Genomic DNA, 23,335 nt, shown 5'->3' on the forward strand with positions numbered 1-23,335 from the left:
CCACAATCCATTGCGCTATTTCGTTATTCCTATGGCGACCGTGGAGGGAACCCTCATTAGAATACACATGACATCACCGATATCCAATCAAAAGCCGTTCCCGTTATGTCATTGCTGTCATGCACTATTTTTAGAAGCCTTAGTCAGTCTATAAAAAGTGAGTCAGCGCTGAGCTCGGAAGCGATTTCCAGAGATCTTCTCGACAGTGCAGGAACGATCAGTAAGCAGCAACACCACCCACACGTATAAACGGGGGATTCCTGCCACATTGTTTGTACATTTCAGTGACTCAGCTCAGTTTACAGCCATAGTGTGAGCGCCGTCGATCCTGTACGGTACTGAACTGTTTATGTCAAGCGTAAAAAAGCACAAGCCAAGCAGCATGGCCATGGAGACGGTCCAGAATTTTTACGATGACCCCCACAACCCATGGCTGAACAAGAAAAAGACCATGACGCTGGACCTGGTCAGCAACGGGTCGACCAAAAAACGGGCCTCCGCCTTGGCCCTCCTGTCCACCCCAGACGTGCAGATGCTGAAACTGGCCTCCCCAGAACTGGAGAAAATGATCATCTCGCAGCAGGGAACGGTGTGTACCACCCCGACACCAACCCAGTTCATCTGTCCGAAGAATGTTACCGATGAGCAGGCGGCGTTTGCCCAGGGCTTCGTGGAGGCTCTGCAGAGTTTACACCAGACGCACCATGCACCTGGTGATGGGGATGATTCTAGCGGGTCCGATGAGGAGGAGGATGGCAAGGTGGCCCTGATGCAAGTCATCCAACAAGCCCCGGCTCAGAACTCTTGCATCGTGACCACGGCCGCCGCTGCAGCCGCCGCTGCCGTCGGCCTGGAATACAACCCCGCCATGCCCACTACCACGAGCCTGCCGGGCACTACGATCAACTACCCCATCCGCACCTCGGCGATCACAACCATGTCAACGGTGGACACTTCTGTCATCACCAACAATGGTTGGTCACCCATGGCGCACATCAAGCAGGAGCTGGAACAGCCCCAGATTGTCCCCGTATTCAACGGCCACGGCACCCCGCCCCTGTCCCCCATCAACATGGAGTCGCAGGAGAGGATCAAGGCAGAGCGTAAGCGCCTGAGGAACCGTGTAGCAGCCAGCAAGTGCAGACGGCGAAAGCTGGAGCGCATCTCTCGCCTGGAAGACAAAGTCAAGGATCTCAAGGATCAGAACACTCAGTTGTCCTCAACAGCCACAAAGCTGAGAGACCAAGTTTGCCAGTTGAAGCAGAGCGTCATGGAACACGTCAAGAACGGCTGTCAAGTCATGCTGGCTCAGCAACTCGCATTCTAAATTATATTTGGACTTGTGCATATTTAATATTAACAGACAGTGACATATATCTGTAAATATTTTGTCGAATTCTTTCTCTTTTGACTGGAATTTTAAAGAAAAAGTACTGAACGTTGGAGCGGGACTCGCGTGCTGGATGTAGTGCTTGACCCTGTAAAAAGACTAGAACCATTTTCTGGGTCGATCGGAATGATAAACATGGCGAAGTTGGCTTATCAAAATCGCTAGTTACATTGTAAACAGAGTTTATGCGAAGGTTTTTCTTACAAATATTGTGTTAAAAAAAATCGTTTGTCAACGAACGTTCCAGCACCGCGAATTAAAAGTAATACTTTAATTCATGAACAACATTGTGTCCAAGAAAAAAATTATTTGTTTGTATACAGTCAGGTTATTTCAATGGTTAGTTCAGTGGAATGGGGTTGCGAACAAAGACAGAACGACCTTCGCTCATGCATAATGAGTTGGGATCGATCGCACTCCGTGGACGTGCATAATCAGTACCACAATCTGCCGTCAATGACAGGCCGAAAAACGCACCGGCATACCGTAGCTGTTGGCCGCACGGTACGCTCGCATAAAATATGACCGTTATGTCTGGTATATTCACCGCAGCCTAGCCGGGCCCAACGTTATTATCATTATCAATGCGCCTTGGGCAATGCAGTACAGACCCAGGTCTCCAATTCGGGGGTATTTTGCAGTGGAAATGGGCAGACTTGGTTTTTAATTAAAACACCAGCAGTGGGGGAGCATTTGCGGGCTTGTTGCTTGGGTTTTACGGTATATTTGAAGTGGCCTGCGGTCTGGTACTGGTAGTGTCTGGGTTGTTTTTGCAGGCGCTGGGCCGCGGAATGCACAGTTCACGCGAGAAAACCTTGTTAATGTTATGCTCGGGTCATGTCATTGAACCGAAAGGCATTTATTATGTTGTACAAGGACAAGTGTTCATTGTAATTCTCAGCTAAGGGCAAAAAGGCCAGTCTGTATAGGGTTTCAGGGTAAGGCCGCAGCCTCACTACAGGGCCTAGTTTGCATGAATTAAAAACACAGAATAAAACAAAAACGGACATTCCTTTGTTGGAATATGTTGCTCAAGTGAACAGCACACTTGAAAAACGTTATTAAAACAAAAGATTTAAGAAAAACCAAAAAGGGCAAATTTCTTGTTAGAATTATATTACTGCATGCAGATGAAATTTTTTGATTGACTTTGTGAAAAAATCATTTTTAAAAAATTGAATGTAAAAGTATACAATTCTGGAATGAATAGCTCATGTGAGGCTTGGAAAATTACCAATGCAAATCCGTGTAAGCTACAATGTGGCACTTGATTGGGATGGCAGTCAGCCACATTATGTTTTATGTACATATTTCAATTTTTCTCCATTTTCAAGTTGAATATGGTGGTCAATTGGTCAATGAAGATTGCACGCTTTTCCTATGGCTCTGATGTAATTGTTTTTTTCAGGGTCGTCTTGCCATTTAACAGTGGTTTGTTAAAATAACCGAAACTTGTTTCAATAAAACTGCTACTATGATAAACGAATATCACAATGTCTCTGTGTTTTTCAGCTCTATTATTTTAATGTCTTCAAGTTTGATATGTCAAAAGGCATTTACATTTTACAGGGTGTATATTTTTACACAAGTTTCTAGATAGTGGACACAGAAAATGTCTAAAAATACTTGATACTTAAGTCATGAAAATCTGAAGCAATTAGGCCCGTCTCGAAATATAATGAGTGGTTGTATATTCGAATAGCTTTTTGCCAGTTTGAATACTAGACAACAAAAAACAAAAACGGGCTAAATACGCGCGACTGTAATGTTATTTCATTGCAAAGTTCAGGTGCTTTATTGTCATTTGCCAACTTTTTTTCCGACGGCGGTTCTTGTTCAATCTTTCTGGCAGGTTAAAGCTTTTCAGTTTTAAAGTTATAAAATACTTAATGGCAAAACACTTCAGCGCCCCATATCGATCTCCGCGTGCAATTTTTTTGCGAAGCTCAATTTTATCTTCTTAGGTCGATAGACACGTACTAAAGGGTGACGTGATGCAGCATGAAACTGTAAAACAATTGTTTTAATGGTTTATGTTACAGGCAAAGCCAAGGTCACTGAATGAAACGAATGCATGTATTTCTTTGACACTTCAAGCCATAACTATAAACTTGCGGTTCTCCTTAGACATTCGTTATGCAGGAGTAACATTCAGCTATTTCGGTGGCAACAAAGTTAACTCGGAATTGGGTTGCTGGGGTGAATGGGGTCACACCAGATCATCCCTCCAAAACCGATGAATCCCCCTCCAAAATCTGGGTTGATATACGAGCTGCTGTTGTCAATAACCTAGCGGAGTGAGTCACTGTTTGGCTGTTAATGCGCGGTGTTTCCTGAGAATTCCCCAAGTGTTGCACGGAGGAAATTCACCCTGCCCAAAGCTTTTTGCAATGCTCCTTCGCAATCAAACTTAACTTTTTTCTTCTTCTTCATCTCGGAGTATCGGCAAGAAAGATGACACTGACAATTCATCCAACTTGCTGCAAAAGTCACAGCTGGGTTTTTACTTCTCATGCGGTGGATACATCAACCCATATAGGAAAATGAACCTTACTCATAAAGATGTAAAACAGCTCCATCAATTGAAAATGGATGATTGTTTGAACCGAAAACTATACTTTCACCACAGCCAGAATTAAAAGTATGAGGGATGTATAAGGCCCCCCCCCCCCAAAAAAAATAGTTCTGCTTCCAATTACATGGCATTTGAAAATAGGGTAGGTAGGTAGGGACATTTTTTGCCAATTTTTTTGTGTGTAGTTATGATCATATGGAGGCGTCTGCGTGTAGTCAAGGGTAAAAGGTAGAAATTTATGGTTTTGGGTGTTTTCCCCCCTCATTTTTCCCATAAAAAAATTAGGGCAGGGGCTGTCAGAATAGGGTAGGTAGGGAAACCGGAAGCAGAACTATTTTTTTTTTGGCCCGAGTCAAAACTTTCTATAAACTTTGAAACAAAGTTGTTATTTGTCATCATGATAAAAAAAGGGTGTGGCATCTTCTCTTTTTTGCCATGGTATGCGTGTATATGATTTTTATGATATGTACATAAAAGATTTCAAACCCGTCTAAAAAGTTGATAAATATGCACCGTGCTTTTCCTAGAATTCATCAATAAACAGGAAGGACTTGGTTGGGTGGGGGGGGGGGGGGTGATTATTAGTGCTATGTTAAGCAAGATTGCGTAAGCTGAGGTATACAGAGGGATTCCCCTAAACTACCAAATTACACCATGAGGAACTAGAAGGTCCATAGAAAAAAAAAGGGGGAACTTGTTCAAGAAATCTTTTCTGTCACTGCATACATGTCAGTTTGTCCAATCACATGTCGTAATGTCATGCAAACTGTTTTGGAAACAAAGTTTTCATCCTGATAGAAAAAAAGGTGCAGGGATAAAAAAGTACAAAAATTTATCCTACTGTGGCAGTGCAATTAGTTTGAAGATATCAATATGAACCAAAAGTTAATATTTTGACAATCCCGTGTTGTTTAATGTCCCTTGTTTCTCTCACATAACTTATATACAATAAATTTGTGGAATGCTGGGTCTAGGCAATGATCTTCGGAGAGCTAATTTTACATTCAAAGGTTCTCCCCCCCCCCCCCCTTATTGCAACAAATTGTTATATTATTCACTTTGAGGGAAATATTCTGTGCCTAATTGATGTTTGAATCCAAAGTGAAGTTAGCTTCCTATTTTTTTCGAAATGGGAATTGAGCACCAAATGTACACATCTTGTGCTAGATTCTCAGTAAAATAACACTTATACATAAATTCTGACGATTACATCAAATTTGCAAGACAAATCACGCACTTTTTAAACCGAAATTTCACTGAGAAAGGACTGAACATGTAACGATTGATGCACAATTGCTAATTTTCATCCTCATTCTTTCCTCTAACCACGGAGAAATAAATAATGCAACCTAAACCAAAGACAGAGTTGAAATGGAAGGCTTCACAGATAATGAAAGCAGCATGGATATATATGATCACATCTGGATCAAAATTCCAACACGTCTGCGGCACATGTGACAAAGTTCAGGCAATAAATAATCAACAGCTACTGTTTATACTCCATTTCAAACCTTTACAAAAGCACAAAAAATGTGACTTTTGTCCCCTTTTCTTTCTACCTAAAGTCAGTAAACCTAAATGTGTACATGTTATCCCATCTGTTTTATTGTTGGAAGTTGGGGAAGACATGTTCAAAACTTACCCTTTTTTATATATGCAACCTGCCTTTAATTTTAGTCAGTCCCTGCGACACACATGTTTGTGCTTGTCAATATGTACAAAGTTCACATAATTCACGAACCTTACATTTGCAAAACATCATCTGAATCTTTAAAAAGCCCCTTGTTTATTCGCCCTAGATGCAGTAACATCACGTCTAGTAGAACATGTCTTTGAATTTCAGGACTTGAAGATGACTAAAAACTGCTTGCTGACTGGATTGACCTGTGAAAAATACACATCAAAAAATGTAGACAGCTTTATGTTTTGCTCCAAGCAGAATCGTCGTTGGCAAAACGTTTTTAGGATTTCAAAGCTGATGTGCTATGTGTCCTTGTAAAAATCCCAAACACTCATAAAATGCACAGTCATTATTAAAGTACATGCACAGTGGGAAGATTTAAACAATAGATTCAAACCACATCAGGAACAAGTACAAGCTCCATGGTATAATAGTGGGCAGGTCCGAGTGGAAGCTGCCATGAGGCTGTCGTACAGCGATGAATCAGCGCTTACAATGGTCAACAGGATGAGTCATGGGGTTTCCCACATGCCATACCCATACACACATGTATACATGTACATGTACATGGTTGGTGGCTAGATGCATGATGTGGCATTGTGATGGTACTGGTACATGAAGCTGTGTGCATACACATGTACATGTACATGTACATTGATTGTACATGATGTACATGTACATGGTTGTTTGTTTGGTTCGTATACTATTACTCTATTGTACTTTGTGGTGACTACCTGTTCTATGGGTCGCCTTTACAATATTCTTACATATGTACATGTACATTGTGTACATCGTACATCTACATGTACATGTACCATACATGCTGTCACGTACGCGTTTTATGTACTCAGGCTATTGTTACATGCACAGTCTTGTTTCATGTCAGAAAAACATATGGAGAAGTGTATACACTGTCAAATACATTAACTGTCAACAATGTACAATTTGTACTACAAGCATGTGTTTTTTACTACATGTAGACTTTCTGAACGAGTGAACGTGCACATTGTATTGCATTCAAATGGAATAACATGTACGTGATATGTTTGAAATTTTACAGGGCTAGTACATAATGTACATTCATCCTTATTTTGAAAGCGGATGATATACATGTACAATCTTTTACATTGAATTTAAATTTATTACATTTAACACAGACTCTGTACTTTAGAATCAATTTGTACATGTGTACACCATGCGTAGTGTTTTGACCAAATACAATTCAAATTTTAACATACTGAATGAAAAACGGAGGTAAAGACACTTTTTACCACATGTTTTGTACACATCAAAAATATTTAATGAAACACAAGAGGTAAAGACACTTTTTATGACATGTTTTGTACACGTCAGACCAATAGACGTAGATGATAAACAGCCCCAAAAATTACAGAAAATATTTCTCTTTCCGTGAGAGATCATATACTACCAGTAAAAACTGCACGTGACAGTGACACGCACTCTGGAGGAACTGCATTCACACAGTGAAAGTGCCTACGTCAGTAAATAATACAACAAAATCACATGACGCTAGCCTGGTTGTTTCCTACACGCATGATGAGAGTACGGTTGGCATACTGCCAATGTATGTCCAGGCTATGCCACTACAGAGTGCCATTGGTGCAGTCTGTTCATTGTGTGGTACTGCGTGGTACAACTGGAAGAATTCCGGTAAAAGTTGTGGCTTTGTGACGTAGTTCCTTTTATTGCAAAGCAATGAAGCATTTCTTAGGCTTACTAAACTTTACACACACTTTACACAAAACTTCAGGACATTTTCTAGGTTTTTCTTGAAAAATATACCTTTTCCCCTAATTAAAGTGTCTTTTGGGACAATTAAAGTGTCTTTTGGGACAATTAAAGTGTCTTTTGGGACAATTAAAGGGTCAGAAAAATTGAAATTCTAGTTGTGAAAACTTCAGGTACTAAATGTATACTGATTAAATACATTGTGATGCTGATCTATTTGTTATTGTTAAATAGGCCTACTTTTCAAGCTCAACAACGTATAGGCATACTAAAATGCATAAAAATTATCATAATTAATCGTGTACAATTTATTTTTTTTATTTGTGAACTTGGGAAAGGGACATGAGTATTTAAAGTCCTTAAAAATAAATTATAAATCATAAATTTAGATTGAGCACTCAAAAATTAAGGCACTTGTGAATTATATCAAATTCTAGAAGTCTTTAATTTTCAGAATGTTGCAGTTAAAGGACATCCCTTTCTTGTTTGTTTGCCTGTCTGTTTGTCTGTGTGCTACTACCTTTGTTTGTTTGTTGGTTGATTGTTTAACTGTGCGCTATTGACTGCCTCTTTCTTGTTTGTTTGCTTGTTTGCTATTGAGTATCATTCGTGTTTGTTTGTTTGTTAGTCCGTGTGCAATTATTTAAGTTTTTGAAACTCAAAAATGAGGCACATTACCTGAATGTTTTTTCAAGGAAGCATCCTGTTTGCTATTGACTGGTTTTTAAGACAGTCAGTGCCATGGGCATAGTGGAACCCGTGAAAAAAAATTAACATATTGAAATTATTTTCATAATTAGGCCCAACATTAGGCCAAAAAAAAAAAGTCTCCGGTTTCTGGTATGGAGCTTGCCCCAAAAGTGGTGCGGCGACGCGGCCTTTTTTTTTTTTTTACCTGTTTTTTTTTTTTTTTTGCTTCAAATGTCGGCTGATGACTGCAAATGGTGCCCGACTAAACTTAGTGCAAATATATGGGAGTCCAGAGAGGCCACATAAAGCTTATTCTCGATCATAACCCCATCTAAAAACACGTTTAAATTGTGCAGCAGCAGGATTCCAGACAAACCAGTGAGTTTGGCGGTTTTGAGACATCATCTTGTATTGAAAAAAAACCTTTTTCATTTTGCCGACGCGCATGGCTACGGCGACGCGCGCGCATACAAGAAACCGGAGACTTTTTTTTTTTGGCCTTAGCCCCACTGGCCTGGATGTGCTGTGGCCACAGGCCACATACACTACAGTGGGGCTAAACCTTTCCATCTGTTTCGTGTAAAGTTTTATTTAGATTTGTCAACTGTGATAGGCCTATAGCACATTATTTTTTTCACAATTTCAACATTATTCATTGGAAAATGTGTTTATCTCAGTTTTCTAAATTTTGAAGTCTGGTGCACAATTATATATATTTTTATATATTATTTCCCTCGACTTTCCTCATGCAGTGTTGCCAAGCCTCTTTGTTGAAAACTTCAAATTCATTCAGTTAAATACTGGTACTTTGACCTTAATAACACTTGCTGGTGAACCTATAACTGTGAACAATTTCAGCGTCGTAAAATTTACCCTGAAATTCGAAAACGGTGGTGTCCAGAAATTGGGCAAAAATGTGGCCGGGTGTTCCTGACAAATTCAAAAGAAAATCACGGCAAAATAGAATTTCCCTGGTCATACTACTTGCCTATATTAACTCATCATATAGTATCATAGAATTATAGTAAACTCAATGCACCGGAATGTTTAGAGCTTGATGAAATTTCACTTACTGTGAAATTTGAGGTAAAAATTTGCTCTAGAACTAAAACTTAAAGGCACAGACAAATCAAAGTGCACCACGTTAAGGGGCCGCGCCACGTTTGGGGACATCAACAACAAACTTAAACTGTTATCATGTTCAAGTTAAAATAAAAATTAGCCTAAACTTAAGTTTTTGAAACTCAAAAATGTGGCACATTACCTGAATACTTTTTTCAAGGAAGCATCCTGGTTTAAATGGAAAGTCTGCAAACAGTCAGCTGATTGCGTTGCAACTGTCAATTGCGTGATAAATAAACCAAAACCAATCCACTAAAACCAAAACAGAAAGTTCAGACTTTTAAAAAGTAGCGCGCAAAAAGACACTTGCGCAGGCTTGGCAGACGAACTGTTTTTGTATCACCGAAAGAGGGCGCTCTTGCTTTCCAACGGGCTGCCAAAAACTGTGCATCCGAGATAAAATTTGAAGATTTGAAAGTCGTTTTTTCCTGGGTTCAACAGCGGGACAGGTACAGGTTTATTAATTGCCAAATCATGGTCATTTTTCTCATCACAACTAAAACTAGGAATACGAGTAGGATATTGGATGTCTTGCTGAGACTGAGCTGTGACAGAGAGCGAATTTCTTGAACTTTTAATTCGACCAACCAAGCCAATCATGATCAGTATTTTCCCATGTAAAGTTAATGTCGTCAGGCCTCAGTTTTGTCGGGCCTAATTCTTGGAGAAACGGCTTTTAGTTACCTACGTGTTTACCCGCTTAAAGTGGTCCTCTTCTCATCTTGATTGACAGAACTTAGAGCTGACACAAAATAGGGAAGATCAACCAGTTAAAAAAATGTTTTGAAAACTCGCTTGCCTCACTCGGCGGCGCGGAGTAGTCGAGCCAGCGTCTACTTTTTCCTCAGTCTATAGAGGGCGCTATTCATTGAAGAGGCTGTGACCGCTGTGTGTTTATGTGATGATGACATGTGTTGTTTGTTTCTGAAATTGTGGTGGGACTTTCCTGGTAGTTAGGGTATACTTTCAATTTCACTTTTTTTTGTTGAAGTGGTGCATGTAGCGGAAAGCATTCCATATACGTATGCCGCTAGTTTTTCCCTGCTATGACTTGCCAGCCATCAGAAAGCGGTAACATGTCCTAAAAAGTGAAATTTAGCAGGGAAAATATTGAAGCAATTACTGAATTAGTGAGAAAAAACTTGACTTAGAAATTTTCAGACCAGTCTCATCATAAGGTTTGTACACAAGGTGTCAAGTGACGTCCGTATATGGAATTCTTTCCCATGTAGCACTACTGCTAGTGCTAGCTGGGTAGCCAATAATATTGAGAGACAAAGTTGGTGAAAACCTGAAGCATCCAGTTCAACTTCAAGATAGTTGATCGTCAAGTAGAAGTTTACAAGATCATCGTACTGAAAGACTAAAGTTTCTTAATTTAAACATGTTAAATAAACATATCTCAGTTGTTTTTTCTTTTGCTTAAATCTACTACACTTCACACAGTTCCATGTTGCCTGAACCAACAGGGATTCCGGGAAGAACAACAGAGACGTCGGAAGGAATTTCTGATTTTCGGAAACTAACTCGACGTAGCCCACCAAAATGAACGTCAACGGTTGTTGATTTTCATCAAATCATCAAAATGGCGGAGCTTTTTAAAGACAAAACCCTTGCCAGCAAGACCGAGTCAGCCGTGCCGGCAGAGGAGGCATTGAAGGATAAAGTTGTAGGGCTCTACTTCTCCGCCTCGTGGTGTCCGCCATGCAGACAGTTCACGCCTCTGCTCCGGGAAGTGTACGATGAACTGATGGCCCGTGGGGCACCGTTTGAGGTGGTGTTTGTCTCATTTGACAAAACGGCCGACGACCTACAAAGCTATGTGATGGGTCACCATGGCGATTGGCTCTTTGTTCCGTTCGGTGATCCCTTAATCAGGTAAAAAATTGAGAAAGTTAGTATTTCCTCTCATAACTGCATTTTATAAAATGGTCCAAAGTGTGACTTTTTCCCTGCCAATACCTTTGTAATTTGCCATCTAAGTATCATTGAGAATGACTTCAAATGAGTTTGCATTTGTTGGGTAGGTAGTTTGCTATGCATAATCACTCTTGGAATTAGCATAACAAAATTAGGATTGTCAGATGTAACAGAGACAGGAAAAAATATGTGGACCCCGAATTTATTGAATAGCACATTTGTATTTAACGTCGTCATGGACATTTACCGTAACTTTCGAGACGCCTTCAAAATCTTTGAGAAAGTTCAAGCTTACCCATAAGTACTTTACATTGGTCTAGATGCCTCTTGGAGGTTAACTTGCAATGATTTTTCCCTTTCGGATCCTAAAAGAGTTGTACATGTAGCATTTTCAAAGGATTCAGGAGGGTTTCAAGTAAAAATTCCTTCGGAAGGAGGGTTTATCCTCTATCTCGTCTCAAAAGAGCACACAGCACTAGCTGCTCCAGTGCGGTCAAGCTACTTCTAGAAATGCAATCATCTCCCAGGCCACAACCTCAAGTTGTTCTTTTTTTCTGTCTACAGTGAACTGAAGGAGATGTTCAGTGTTGCGGCCGTGCCACAACTTATCGTCGTGAAGCCTAACGGTGACGTCATCACACCGCTGGGGCGTAAGCAGGTGCAGGACCGGGGAGTGTCCTGCTTCACGAGCTGGTTGCAAGCCTTGGACAAAGTCTGAACTTCTGCTGATGATGAGTATGGCCGTGTTACACAAAGGTCTTCAAAATTGTGGGCTCATAGGTCGTCGCAACCATGTCAAAGGTCATAACCATCATGGGCTCAAAGGTCGTCACAAATATGGGCTCAAACGTCATCTCAATCATGTCAAAAGAGATTACCATCATGGGCACTAAGGTCATCACCATTATGGGCTCAAATGTCATCACAATTATGGGTTCAAAGGTCGTGGAAATCATGCGCTCAAAGGTCATCATAATCATGGGCTCAAAGGTCATCACAATCATGTCAAAAGAGACTACCATCATGAGCACAAAGGTCATCACCATTATGGGCTCAAATGTCGTCACAATTAAAGGTTCAAAGGTCGTCAAAATCATGTGCTTAAAGGTCACAAATATGGGCTCAAAGGTCATCTCAATCATGTCAAAAGAGATCACCATCATGGGCACTAAGGTCATCACCAATATGGGCTCAAATGACTCCACAATTATGGGTTCAAAGGTCGTCGAAATCATGCGCTCAAAGTGTCATGCTGTGGTTCCTCCTGTCCAGTCTTTATCTTAAGAACAGTTGTATAATTGAAAGGGGCATTGGACCCCCCCCCCAAAAAAAAATGAAAACAATTACAATATGTTCGACTCACGTGCCGTGGTATGTGGGTTAGTAGCCTGACGGGGAACACGGTGCTTGTGTTCTTAGGCAAGACACTTTACTACAATTGCCTCTCTCCACCCAGGAGTATACAGTTGAACACCTGTATAACAAGGTCATTGGGACTTTACAAATTACCTTGTTATAACAGGTACTTTGTATTATCAGTAACGGAAAACAATGAAAAACAAAGACTAGGGACCTAAAATTGTCCTTGTTTTAAGCCGGATGTTGTAGTAACAGTGCTCTTCTTAATATCGGGGTTTGACTGTGGAGATAGAGACAAAATTGCGCTGATCTCGAGCTACTGCAAACAACAGGTTGCATGGCCTGATAAACAGGGGTAATACTTATGAAGCGCTTTGAGACCATTGGTATAAAGCGCTATATAAAACGCCACATTATAATAATTACAATTATAAATATGTATTTAATGGTTGAGGCTTTGTGTAATAATTATTTGTTTAAAACCATACAGTTTGTACATTTTGAACATTTTGATAATTTAGAACTGACGAATTGTATCTTAAATTCTCAATTGCCCTTTTTGATTGGTCAATCAATTTTTGATTTGAAAATGTAAAACGAGATTTACCAATAAGGCCGCAATTAATTTGTAATCAGATCAGGGTCACAAAAGTCAATGAGATGGCCAAGTATCCCATAATTTACTGTCTAAGCTGGATTTGGGTCTCAGGAGTGCATTAATAGTCCTGCATGATTTAATCATCTGTGTTGAACTGATGAAAAACTCATCAAATTGTTTATTCGTGTGGACTAACGAGAGCGCAAGCGCTAAAGCTAAACCCCCAAACTAAAAGTTGCACTAAGCGAGGTTTTCAATGGGCATTGCAACACACAATGCAATGATGCAGGCCCTGCATTCAAATGTGTGTTGCAGTGTCTGAAAATCTTGCTAAATGCAACTTTTAGTTTCGGGTTTCAGGAGCTTCCGTGCTTCCGAGGTAGCAAATTTAACCAGAAAGTTTCCCTGACAAAACGATGTTTGTTTTCATCGAGAAAAGTCCAAACAAGGATGTTTATAAAAACTGCTTAGTTTCTTTTGGTTCCAAATGTATGTAAATATTCGGCTCATAAATACCACAAAAAAAATGGAATAAACTTAAAGCTTTCAAAAGTGTTTGGCAAACTCATTTTAAAAAGGTATATTTTGTTCACCTTGTGTCTGATTTGTTCTTATTTTAAAGAGTTGCGTGTGTCAAATAAAAATACGAATATTTTTCCACCATGGCTTTGATATTTGTTCCTACTTATTTTAAAGAGTTGCGTGTATCATATTCATAATGTGAAGGGATATTGATATTTTAATAGCAGAGTATATTTTGAGTTATTGATTTGTTTCAAAGGCCAGTAATTTGATACATTTATTTCGACACTGCCAAAATTGCTGGGTTTTAACTTTCCCTGTTATTTGCCATTCAAAATCCAGGACCTGAGGTGACCAGCGTTAACTTTCTATAAGCATCTTACGAGGATAAACGAAATAAAAGATATACATGATATGCCTGCAACAAATAGCTGATAAATATTTGGCAATATTGCGGATTGACTTGAATTGCATGGGCCTACATAACACAATATAATTATATAAAAATTTGATGATGTAATCCTGATAAACCTAATGATCTGACGAGAAAAACAGCTAAGGTAACAACATATTGGTGGGGCTATGAACTTTCGCCTAGTTATGTCATCGTCAAAGGGCCCATGCAATGTATTTTTATTTTATACAATCCTTGGAAATGAACCTTTGTGTCCCATTTAACCTTATTTTCAATTTTCGTTTTGCCATTTTCAAGGGTATAATGTGCCTTTTTGGTTTTATGCTAATGCGAATTTCCGTATTCATGAGCAAATGTGTGATGTCATTTCAGGCAGAAACCTCAATGTTAAGGCTATATCAGCATTAAATTTGCAAGAATATTAGATATTTTGCTGTCGTAAATTTGTTTTTCTTTGGTGATTCGTTGCAAATGAGCAAACTAATTTTCTCGCAAATATTTTCAGTAAGCACATTTTTGAGTTCACGCTTCGGAACAGAAAACCCTAAACTTAACTTTATCTTCCTGAAACGACATCACAGCAACAGCGTCCTCAGTTGTCCGGAAAAGCATGAATATTTTTTAAATGTTTAAAGAAGTGCCTATTAAGAATGCATTAAAAGTTCTCAGAACCCCCGACAATGATAAAGCGGCCCTCCCTCCCGTCCCCGACAAAAAAGTTTAAATTCGGGTTTATATGCAAAGCATTACTGCAGCTTCCATCTTGATAATAATTATAAACAAATAAACGTTCGTGTCCTTAAATCGGGGCAATCGGCTTACTACTGTTGGTGGTGTATTAATTATCGGTTAATGATGGGAACACAACAGGAGGCGATAACAGTCACACAGCTTTTACAATGTCCTGTCTTGATCAAACACAGTTAACCTTTACGTAAAACTAATGATTGGCCGTTTTCATCAATTGTCTTTGTAGAACAGGCGAACTTGGTCATTTTGGATACCCCTGTGTTTTATGAGGAAATGTAACAATCAGTACTCGGTAGGAAAAAGTGGGACAAAATTTATTTCAAAATTTCAACTCATTGTCTTGTCTTCTTGTCTTGATTCTAAAACCAACACCCCTTCTCAGGGGTCACAAGGGCAGAGTTGGTTGTGCGCATGGATTAGTTGTTTTGCTGTTTACTTGGTTGACTTGGTTGCTTCTTTCTCACAATTGGAAATTGGCTTTTCGTTCGTTGATTCCTGTCACTGCGCGTAAGGTAAAAAACAATGACATGCCCGGGCTTAAATCCAATTTCTTAAAATGAAAAAGTGGCAAGACAAGAACAACTTTCAAGTATGCATGATTGAATGCTTTCGGTGTAAAACGCGAAAGCCTTGACGTCACAGTCGTCAAGGTATCGATCCCCCATTTATTCACCCATAACCACGCCCTCCCCAACCCTAAGTCCCTTTGTTCTCTATCTCCAAGCAAGAAAGAATTTCGCTTGACGCGAATCAACAACAACAGCGTCCTTCATTGTTACACGAACTCAACAGGCTTTCCCTGTAAAACCACGACGCATCATGACTTGCATCTCTTTTTATTAACAACCAATAGGGGCACCGTTTTGAAACCTCGTGACCTAACTAGTATAAGTTGCTTCCAATCAAGTAAAAGATGCCATTGACTTTTTTTTCGCGCTTCGCCAACACTTGCTCGTCACGGGGGCGTCTGAAATTGTCAAAACAATCTCGAAGACGAAAGCTTCTTAATAATTACAGGCTAAGAGACAATCTTCATTGATCCTATTAATTTCGCTTTATCGTCATGTCGATAATGGAATAATTATACAACAGAAAATTTGTGACGTCATCATCAGGACTACATTTAGTATATAAGTCAGGCCAGATTGGGTGTTTTCGACAGTGACTCGTGATTGGTGCTAAAAAGGTTTTTTTTTTCCAAGATGGCCAGATTTGTGTTTTTTCTGGTCGGCCTCGCCGTGCTGTGGGCCCAGGGCCTGGCATACAGCATACCGACACCCGAAATCTCCCTACTCTCACCACAAGGCATCCGCTTCGCTATACCAAGTAAGTAATCAACATTTTTGAAGTTGAAGTTTCAATGTGGCAAAGTTTTAATTGGAAGGTACCAATAATATATCAACCCTATACAACTATTGACCAGCCTTCCCACAAAAGTTGTCTTGACACTCACTCGTCCAGTAAATTCTCATTTAATCAACTGTTAACATTACTAGGCCTAATTTGCTAAAATCGAAGTCTGTGAACTGCTAGATTTAAAAGTCAATCAATTTGCGGAAGCCATGGGAAAATGGCAAACTCTAGGGAGAACGTAGTTGGCCCAAATCTGCGGCAGATCGCTTTATTTTAGAAAAAAATATCTGTTTCATTGAATTCAGTGAATCAGAGAGATCGAGAGGCCGAAAGCTAAAAGGAAGGAAATTTCAGAAAAAAGAAACAAGATTTCACAGTAAATATTAGTCTTAATCCTGATGAAACTTTTTTTGTGAAGTTTGAGTTGCATATCATGTCGTGGCTTGGATAGGTTGGTGCCCTGTTGCTTATTTATTGGGTTTTTTTTCGGAATCGTGTTCAAAACCCCCCCCCCCCAAAAAAAGTCATTAAAATATGTTAATTTACATGTTAGGCTTAACGTACTAATTTCAAGGCTAGACAGAGTATCATAGTAAAGCTTAATTGAACTTTTCAGTTTTCAAAGGACGAAGAAAGTCGGCCTGCAACTAAAAGCGTTTTGCCTTTCAGAAAAATTCTACTTGACGAAAGCCTTTTACAATTTTATGACATTTAAAAACAATTAAAAAGAACATGTTGCTGGTAAACAGCTCCAAAATGTTCACGACTCACCACAGTAAGATGGCAGCTAATTTGCACACTTTTCGCATTGTCGTGCAGATCATGAGCATTTGATATTGTTTGATTTTTTTTTATCACTCCAGCTAACCCTGGGATCAGCCTGGTCGCCTTCCACTACAACATTGACACACCGCTGTACAAGGTGGATGCCGGACAGTACAATGTCGACGTCACGTATGCGTCAGGTGAGTCTACGCAGATGATGGTGTTCCTAATTAGCCAAAAACTTTACCAAGACACTGTTGATAACAAATTTCAATATTACAATAATCGACTTTTAAAAATATGACTGCAACTTCCCTATAAAATAACTCAGGTGTTGAAATTGGTGTGGCCTGCTCTGCTAAGAAATTCTCTAGTGGCTTTCCTGCTGCTAAGGAAATATGGAAAAAACACATTTTTGAATGACATAAGAAATTAATGACTCCACGCCCTTTTGTGTCTTTGAATGGGAGGTTTGGTTAAATTTTGTTGGAATTATAGGAACACGACACTCCTTAATCTAAACTTGAACTCATTTTGACAAAAAACATCCTCAACTTTGAAATCCACTCTTAAAGTACGCCTTTTTGAAATCTTTCCTTTTTACCCAACCTCTATAGGTGGGTACTGGGTCCACCAGAACACCGGGATATCTGTAGCGGGCAAGAACGTCTACTACTGGGTTCTGGTCGTGTATAACGGCGGTGGCTACACGCTGACTGAACAGTCGTGGTCCGACGGAACTGGTAAGTTTACTACACCCAGAGAGTGGGGTGGAGATGGTTGGTGGGTGCCTTGGAGGAGGGGGGTGATGGGTAAGTATAGGGGATGATGGTCTGACGGAACCGGTATTAAAGTTTACACCCATGCAGAGGGGTGAGGTGGAGATGGGTGGTGGGTGCCTTGGATAAGGGTGGGGATGGGGGTGGTGGTGGCGGGGGGGGTGTCTTTTTTTGGGGGGGGGCGAGGTTAATGTTTATTCATGCTTTGGTCTTCCAAAAATATTGTTTTATAATGTGCGGCACGTGAAACTTGCCACATGTTAAAATAAGGATTCATTTTCACTTATTTAATCTGTTACTTATCGTATTGTCGATCGATTTTTTTCCAAAGTGTCTCTTTTGGGAGTTCGAAACGTTATGTATTACTGACATAAATAACTTCAAATTCGGAAATCTAGATTTTGTGCCGGGGTACCACACCAAAAAAGCTCGGATTAACAAACTTGTAACTTTTGTTTCAAATTTTCCCTGCAGCACCGGTGGTGACTCAAGCGCCGCCTGCGCCGGTATCACCCACGACATCCTCGGGAACAGTGACCAGCGCGCCCGGTGGTGGATCTGGGGGTGAGTTGTCGGACTTTCTTCTTGTCAAAGACAATATTATCCATAATTTTCAAAAATTTACAATTTAATTTGATGAATGTTTGGATTTTTGACTTTTTTATATTCTGAAAAGGGCATGCTCCCCCGTGATCTTCAACAAATTTATTTTTTTTCTTAAAGACATTCCAATTTTTATGTTTTATTTTAACGAAAACAAATCCCCTATTTTGGGCGTCTGTAACCGTCCGAAAAAAAGGATTAGTTTTTGGGTTGCCTTAGCGCTTCTTTGGCTAAAAAAATAGTAAAAGAGTATTTTTTTTTTTCGAACAGCCGAACTTCAAAATTTGTTCAGTATATTAATAGTCCATAATGGTGCGTTTCTTTCTTTGATTTCTTACTCGAAAGAGATTTTCTGGAAAAGGCTTTTCTAGAAAAGACCCAAAATAACAGTTCACAAAATGAATTTGTTGGAAACTCGATTTTTCTTTTTTCGTTGTCAGGCGGCGGTAGTGTGGCACCGGGATGTTCCAGTTACCCGTGCGACGCAGCCTGCGACATGACCGTCATGCCGTGCAATGGACTGCTCTTTGAAGACACCTTCGACACGTTCAATCTGGATGTGTGGGAGCACGAAATCACGGCCGGTGGCGGCGGGGTAAGATGCTGAATTGTTTTTGAGAGGAAAGAAGGATGAAAAAAGACGAAGATAATTGATGGTGGAGAAGGAACAAGTTTGAATGGACTTTCAATTTGTGGATCATTACAAATATAAAGTGGGGAGTAATTTTAATTATTCAAGTTGTAGATAATATGGATGTTGGCATTTGTAGAGAAAAAAACATCAATAAGGATGGTTTCTTTATCTGAGAAAGAAATTTTGAAATTTTCCGACTTGCCATGGAGACTTAAAAAGATCAGGGTTGGGGGTGATTTTGCTTTTGGATTTTGGTATTTGTAGTGTTGCTGGTGAATAAGTTATACAAGAATGGCCACTACAAGTTGTTTTTTGTTTCTTTTTATTTGTGGCACTTAGCCTTATGATTGGCGATTTTCATGAAAAAAAATTGGACTTTAAGAAAATAAAGATTTAATCTTAATGATCTCTTTTTTTCAGAACTGGGAGTTTCAGTACTACACCAATAACCGCTCCAACAGCTATGTCAGAGACAACACACTGTTTCTGAAGCCGGTATGAGTTGCCTAAACAATTTTTTTCTTAGCAAATTGGTACTGAATCTGATTGGTGTTGAATCTACACCAAATGCAATGTTAGTGTTGGCGTTACACTGCAACCTTTGCAGTATACATATATACTAAACATCTTTTTATTGGATTTGGTTTAATTTCCATTATATCTCGTATTCTTTATAATTATATTTAATCTACGTATATATTTACAGATTGAAAATTATATGCAAAAAATTCAAAAGGTTTATAGGTGTCAACGCAAAAGCTGCATTATGTCAATCCAGCATTGATGTATAAATTTAAAACAATTTAATATTCAAGACATACAGGCACATTAAGCTTTATTCTTTTCCTAAAAGATTAATTGACTGACACTTTCTCTTTTTTTATGTAGACATTGACCTCTGACAAATACAGTGAGTCGTTCATCACATCTGGAACCCTGGACCTTTGGGGTAAGCTGACCAACATAAAAAATAGGGTTTTTTTTGGGGGGGGGGGGGAAGGGGCTCGATACTTCTCACTGACACTTTGTCCAAACTAATGAAATCACAGATAGTGAGTTCAGAAATGTAATAACATTCCAATAAATTAAAAATTATGATTTTCGCCAAATCTAATCGGTTACAAGTTTGAAAAGCACCATTAAAGTTCAACTTGTATAGGCCCTACCTGCCTGCTTCTGATTTGTCGAGATTGTTGCAAAGACACCTGCTTGAGGACATAAGCAAGATGGCGGTCTTTTAAATACCGTAAAGGGCCACCTTAATCACGGAACTACATGTATAAGCACCGAATTAGATATCAGCATGGAAAAGTAAGTTCTGTACTTAAGCTACAGGCTGTTGAAAGGTTTACTGCTTGTAAGACCAAGTCAACAACAACAATCAATCAATCACAAAACAACAAAAACAACAACAAACAGATTATAACACCTCCATTTTTTTTAATGCATATATAGGTGCTGCACCCGCAGATTTGTGCACAGGGAACGCCTACTACGGCTGCCAGCGGTCCGGCTCATCGAGCAATGCCGTCAACCCAGTGCAATCGGCGCGTGTGAGAACCGTCGATTCCTTCGCCTTCAAGTACGGCAGGATCGAAGTGGAAGCCAAGATGCCGACCGGTGACTGGCTCTGGCCTGGTGAGACCATGAATTTATGAAACCCCAGTATACAATGCAGTTTTCCCTCAATGTTAAAAAGTAAGGTGCTGATGTTGAAATAAAAACTTGAAATACAACTTTTTATAACATCTATCCCTGTTTCTTTGTGTTAACAGCAATATGGCTTCTACCCAAGCGTAACTCGTACGGAGGCTGGCCCGCATCGGGCGAGATCGACATGGTGGAGAGTAGAGGTAAAAAGTCCAACAAAAATCTAAATGACAACTTGTTATTATAACCAAATATGTGATAATTATTGCCTATTTATTTCAACTTTATTCAAATTTACATCTTGATTGCATACTTTGAAAGACTTACTGACTTAAGAATTGTTTTCACTGGGTTGTAATTTGATTTTAAAATGTACATATTTTGTTTTGGATTTACAGGAAATTTGAATCTGTTTGACGAGAGCGGCGTGAATGTCGGAGTCAATCAGATGGGATCCACAATGCATTGGGGCCCGTACTGGCCGCTGAATGCCTGGCCCAAAACACACGCCACCAAGTAGGTTTTGGAATTAAAAAAATCCTACAGTTCTTAGTTTCATAATGGGTTTTGGATTGACTGGTTTTCATCAAACTTTTTTGTTTAATTTCTAACATTTGTCGGTACAGTTGTCCTCACAAGTCAATTAAGAGTCAGCCAGGCGCAAAGTCAAATCACAAGTTATTCAAATTAACATATGACAAAGTAGGCATTTCTTTGTCATCACATGATCTCCAACAAGTACTTCTGACCTGAATTACTTGCGCTCGACTTGACAATTCTTTCAGAACCATTGTTATTCCAACTTCACAACCACAACTTGTTGCCGTCAGTTTTGGACTATGTTAGTTACGTTCTTATAATAATTTTTTTCACCTTTAGAAATTTGGACAGTGGTCACTTTGGCATGGGATTCCACAAGTACGCGCTGGAGTGGACTTCAAGCGGAATGAAGTAAGTAAAGGCAATGATTCTCTTCATTTTAAAGACAAAGGGTGTTTTTAATTACTCCATGTACTAAGCACTGTTGTTGTGTCTTCTGAAATGTTTGAAGTGCACAATCGTGTCCAAAAATTTCATTTTTTTTCTACAGCTATTCTAAGACTGTTTCAGGATCTTTCAGAAATGTATCCTTTAAGAACGTGAAGTTTTATCACTGCGATGATTTGATGATGACCGTGCAAAAAATAAAATTGATGACAAGTTTTTTTGTCGAGGAGTTTTGGCAATGTTCTGATGTTTTAACACTAGAAAGGAAAATTGCTATGCTATTTTTGACATTGTAAAACAATTTCTTGGGGATTCTTTGACCATGCATTGAAGAGATTGTCCTAACTATTTTCACTTAGGTTCTACGTTGACGATGAGCTGCTTCTTGACGCGGATCCTGGGGCCGATGGATTCTGGGAATTCGGCGAGTTTGAGACTGTTCACCCTGGAATAGACAACCCCTGGGTCGGCTCCAGCGCCAAGGTGGCGCCCTTCGACCAAGAAGTAAGACGACTTGTTTCTGTCTCTATAAAACAGACTCTCTTTGTAGGCCTATTTCAGCCTTTAGACTCGGGTGGAAAATTAGGATCAAAATGTTCAAAACAAAATAGGACAACAGTAGCACTTTGAAGGACAAAATCAGGAAAAAAGTAGGACTTTTGCGGACTTTCAGGAGTAGTTTTCGTTGACTCGCCCATGTCCACAGCATCATAAGCCTCATTTGGCATGTTCTGTACTCTCCTCAACTAGGCTCTTGGAAGTACAGCTGCAGTACTCCTGTGTCCAAGCCCTTCATTGTGTGATTTACGTAATGACAGTGTGTAACACTATTATGAACACTATTCAATGAAATTTCTTTTTTTTTTAAGATGTAGGACAAAAAGTAGGAACAAGTAGGAATTATAATAAAAAGAAGTGAAAGTAGGAGCAAGATGTGCTCTCTACGACACTACTGCTTTAAAAAAAGATTATTTCGCCTATTGATGGACGAAATCCAAGTAATTCACTTAGTGTTCCCCCCCCCAAATCTATGAACAAACAAACAAATCAAAAACAAAACTAAACGACAATTCTTGTTACTCTCTGCATTCTTATTTCAGTTCTACATCATTCTCAACGTGGCCGTCGGAGGAACCAACTACTTTTCCGACAACCTGGTCAACACCGCCTACGACAAACCCTGGTTGAATTCCTCTCCGACCGCTCTCCTTGATTTCTGGAACGCTAAGGACCAATGGTATCCGACCTGGAACCCTACCGTCAACAAGGGCGAGGATGCCGCCATGCAAATCAAGTCTGTTCGCGTCTGGGCCATCTGAGGTCTCTAGACAATTATTTAAAACTTTTTAGCACTTTGTTGGAAGGCCTGTTATTTGTAAAGATTTTATTTGGTTTTGTTATTTTTATCGAAACGGATTTTAGTTTCCAAAATGTTATAATTGAAATGAACCTAGGAGCTGGTGTGATCACGAGAAATTCCTTGTTAAACAAATAAACAAGGCGATTCCTTGCACAAAATGTGATTTGAAAAAACGCTTTTGGTCAACTTATTGACAGATAAAAAGTGATCTAAAAGCTCAGAAAACATTTACATAATTTCAATACTTCTTGGAAAATTTTAAAAAAGTGGTTAATACTTTTCTTTTTGTTAAGGCTAAATGAAATTAGCAAATATGTATACACATGTATATTGTTTCCAAATCCAACCAATTGATAAACTTGTATTAAGTTGAAAATGAATAAAAAACAAAATTTATTAATTGTGTGTGGGATTGTTTTTATTACCTGTTTGC

General features: G+C 39.4%; 3 protein-coding genes across 8 annotated transcripts; all 3 read left to right on the forward strand.

Annotated features, from left to right (window-relative positions):
* Positions 1 to 154: 154 nt before the first annotated feature.
* Positions 155 to 2,878, forward strand: LOC119722444 (transcription factor AP-1-like). Its single transcript, XM_038192565.1, has one exon. It carries the CDS (start codon positions 350 to 352, stop codon positions 1,325 to 1,327), a length of 978 nt encoding a protein of 325 aa, XP_038048493.1. The 5' UTR covers positions 155 to 349; the 3' UTR covers positions 1,328 to 2,878.
* A 6,700-nt stretch (positions 2,879 to 9,578) lies between these two features.
* LOC119722445 (nucleoredoxin-like protein 2) lies at positions 9,579 to 13,747 on the forward strand. Of its 6 annotated transcripts, none has more exons than XM_038192567.1 (3): positions 9,579 to 9,656; positions 10,654 to 11,085; positions 11,692 to 11,874. In XM_038192567.1, the coding sequence occupies exons 2-3, from the start codon at positions 10,793 to 10,795 to the stop codon at positions 11,843 to 11,845; spliced, it is 447 nt and encodes a 148-aa protein (XP_038048495.1). In that variant the 5' UTR covers positions 9,579 to 9,656; positions 10,654 to 10,792; the 3' UTR covers positions 11,846 to 11,874. The 6 variants fall into 6 exon arrangements, 5 of the variants coding, with proteins under 5 accessions (XP_038048495.1, XP_038048499.1, XP_038048498.1 ...); XM_038192571.1 differs by having other exon boundaries at positions 9,638 to 9,656; positions 10,677 to 11,085; XM_038192570.1 differs by lacking the exon at positions 9,579 to 9,656 and adding an exon at positions 10,134 to 10,156.
* Positions 13,748 to 15,687: 1,940 nt separating this feature from the next.
* On the forward strand, positions 15,688 to 23,299 carry LOC119722448 (beta-1,3-glucan-binding protein-like). The gene is made up of 13 exons (XM_038192575.1): positions 15,688 to 16,097; positions 16,988 to 17,089; positions 17,507 to 17,632; positions 18,143 to 18,232; positions 18,712 to 18,866; positions 19,326 to 19,400; positions 19,794 to 19,854; positions 20,361 to 20,543; positions 20,681 to 20,758; positions 20,954 to 21,071; positions 21,435 to 21,506; positions 21,902 to 22,046; positions 22,643 to 23,299. The coding sequence occupies exons 1-13, from the start codon at positions 15,974 to 15,976 to the stop codon at positions 22,859 to 22,861; spliced, it is 1,548 nt and encodes a 515-aa protein (XP_038048503.1). The 5' UTR covers positions 15,688 to 15,973; the 3' UTR covers positions 22,862 to 23,299.
* Positions 23,300 to 23,335: the final 36 nt, after the last annotated feature.

The sequence above is a fragment of the Patiria miniata genome, unplaced genomic scaffold (assembly GCF_015706575.1).
Source record: "Patiria miniata isolate m_02_andy unplaced genomic scaffold, ASM1570657v1 HiC_scaffold_15, whole genome shotgun sequence".
Taxonomy (NCBI): Eukaryota; Metazoa; Echinodermata; class Asteroidea; order Valvatida; family Asterinidae; genus Patiria; species Patiria miniata.